Raw genomic sequence first — 2,500 nt, forward strand, 5'->3', positions numbered from 1 at the left:
CTTTGAATATTGATTTAAAATCGATAACTAAATAAGAAAGTAATATAGCATATTCATACACCTTCACAAAACTACGCAAAGCAATTAAGAGAACGTTGGGGGGGGGGGCGGTTGTACAACCAGAGGTCAATCTTGATGAAAGCAGACCTATGATCAAAGGCATTTCAGCCGTGACCATTCCATCTTTTTCCTAGATACAAATGCACTCAGGACCATAATTATGCAGTGTATTTCCTCCTTCCATTTTCTAAGACGGTGACGATATGATTTTTAAGATTTCGCTGCTATTTCGAGCAAATCGATGGACCTCATAGAAGCTTGTTGTATATAATAATGAGAAATGTATATTTTTTATAAAGAAATCATTAGAAACACCATGACCGATAAAATAAATATATATATTCAATCAAAGGTTAATTGATGAAGTATTGTGATGAGGTATTTTTCGTTTTATTGTATTTAATTTTTAAAAAGTGAGTCGAGAAATAAATATATAATCCAAAGATAGAAATGTCTGTTGGGGTCTTACCTGGCTATCTTTGTAGTCCATCTCTAAGTTATAATCAGGAAGAACATCATGTCTTTTATTAATGTCGTCCAAAGCCATCTTCACCGCTGGAAGACAGGCTTTACCACCGGCCCAGCCTCCAGTCATAGGGAAAATCGTACCAATTGTAAGATTCTTATGTTTCAAAGCCGTTGTTGGAGGCATAGTTACCAAAGATAGTAACAGAATTATGGTCAACGTATAGGATGACATGAGTAACCAACGTAAAGAACAGTACATATTCGAATTAGTAAGCAAAAGATGCTGAGGTTTTTTTCTTCTTCTTCTTTAGAATGTGTTGTTTAAAATAAGAACGAAGATGTCCAATATCTATTTTGGTTTCATAGTTGTTATGGAATTACAGCATCAGGTGTGAAAAGCAACAGAAAGAATTGATAATAGGGCTAGCTGTGCTGTCTTCATAGATGACACTTTGGTTCAAAGTAGAATAATGGTGAGGTAGTTCCAACCACTTTAAAATGCGGTCAGCAACACCTGGTTATTTCTTTGACATCTTAATTCGCAATCATATTTGGATTTTCTTTTCTTTTTTTTAGTTTTCTTTTTAATTGCACTAATTAATTAGTCTTCTGCTTTGCTTTTCATGCAACATCTAAATTTACCTGGCCGGTCTGGCCTCCTGTCTAATTACATATCATCATAAATTGCCTTAATTACTATAAATAATAAATTATAGAAATACACGAACTACTGAGTCAAAACATCTTCGAGAAATCAATCACAATATATTCATCTGTTTTAGGTTTTGTTCTTCTGTTGTTATTTTTCGTTAAACATCTTTACAATATAAACATGATTGCCATCAGATCACAGAAACCTGTCTCTATATTTATTTACCTGCAGGAAATTGATTTTTTGCGTAGCATTCTCTCATTAGATGAAGAAAAAAAAATATTTAAAATATCGGATTATCTCTTACAAAAAAAAAAAAAAAGGCGTATTTCTTAATTGATCCATAATTAGGTTTTTAAAAAGAAAAACATGTCATTATAATATCCAAACAAAGAAAGGATATTTTTCGCATTGTTTTGACCATTAATAGTTTTGCGTCACGGTTCAAAAAATCTTCTGCAACAACCAATGGTTGGTCGCTGCTACTTTCCTTCTCTCTCTCCCTCTCTGTTGCTTCTGTTCATTGATGTATTTACTTATTACAAGATTTCCTTCGCTGCGATTCTTATATTATAATAATAATAATAATAATAATAATAATAATAATAATAATAATAATGATAATAATAATGATAATGATAATGATGATGAAGATGATGATGGTGATGATGATCACAGCATCCAATATCTTATTTCTTCCATTTCACCGATTCCGTTAAGACACAAGGCTTCCTTATTTTACATCACGTTTGAACATAAACATATATCTGCGACGGATTAATTAATTCAGTGATCGCACTTTAACCATCATCGATGTAGAATTTATTGAGAAACAACATCCCTATCACACACACACACACACACACATACACAATAATTGTATCCATTTGGTTATTATGATCGATCTTCATCTCAATCTGTTGTTGTGATTTATTTATTCTATTTTAATTTTAAGAAAAATTATAGGATTTTTTTGAAAAAGGGCGGCTGCTGAAAGATTATTTTTCTCTCTCTTTCCCACTTTTAATGTGTCCTAATTTCATTATCAGTTGGGGCATACCTACACTTTAGGGCCTCACCTGTTTCTTTATAATTTTATAAGAAAGTATATTTTTTTAAAGGAATTTTGAAGAAATAGTATTCCGAGGGTGTAGACTCCTATTCTTAATTTGATCTAAATATCGGAGTTTTAGATTATTTGGCTACACTCCACTCCTGATTTCGCTTCCTCGTAACTCTCTTTAAAATGTAAGTTTTTAAATGGCATTCTGTACAAAAATTATTTCGAGGGTGTAGGTTACCATTAAATTGATAAAATGT

At 31.9% G+C, this 2,500-nt stretch overlaps 1 protein-coding gene across 1 annotated transcript in view; it reads right to left on the bottom strand.

Annotated features, from left to right (window-relative positions):
- The window catches only part of LOC115223210 (gamma-aminobutyric acid type B receptor subunit 1-like), a 48,908-nt gene extending 47,221 nt beyond the window's left edge, over positions 1–1,687 (bottom strand). The window contains exon 1 of the mRNA XM_029793683.2: positions 530–1,687. Coding sequence (XP_029649543.1) covers positions 530–787 — 258 coding nt within the window. The 5' untranslated portion in view covers positions 788–1,687. The remainder of the gene's footprint in view (positions 1–529) is intronic.
- Between the last annotated feature and the right edge of the window lie 813 nt (positions 1,688–2,500).

This window comes from Octopus sinensis, linkage group LG22, assembly GCF_006345805.1.
Source record: "Octopus sinensis linkage group LG22, ASM634580v1, whole genome shotgun sequence".
Classification (NCBI taxonomy): domain Eukaryota; kingdom Metazoa; phylum Mollusca; class Cephalopoda; order Octopoda; family Octopodidae; genus Octopus; species Octopus sinensis.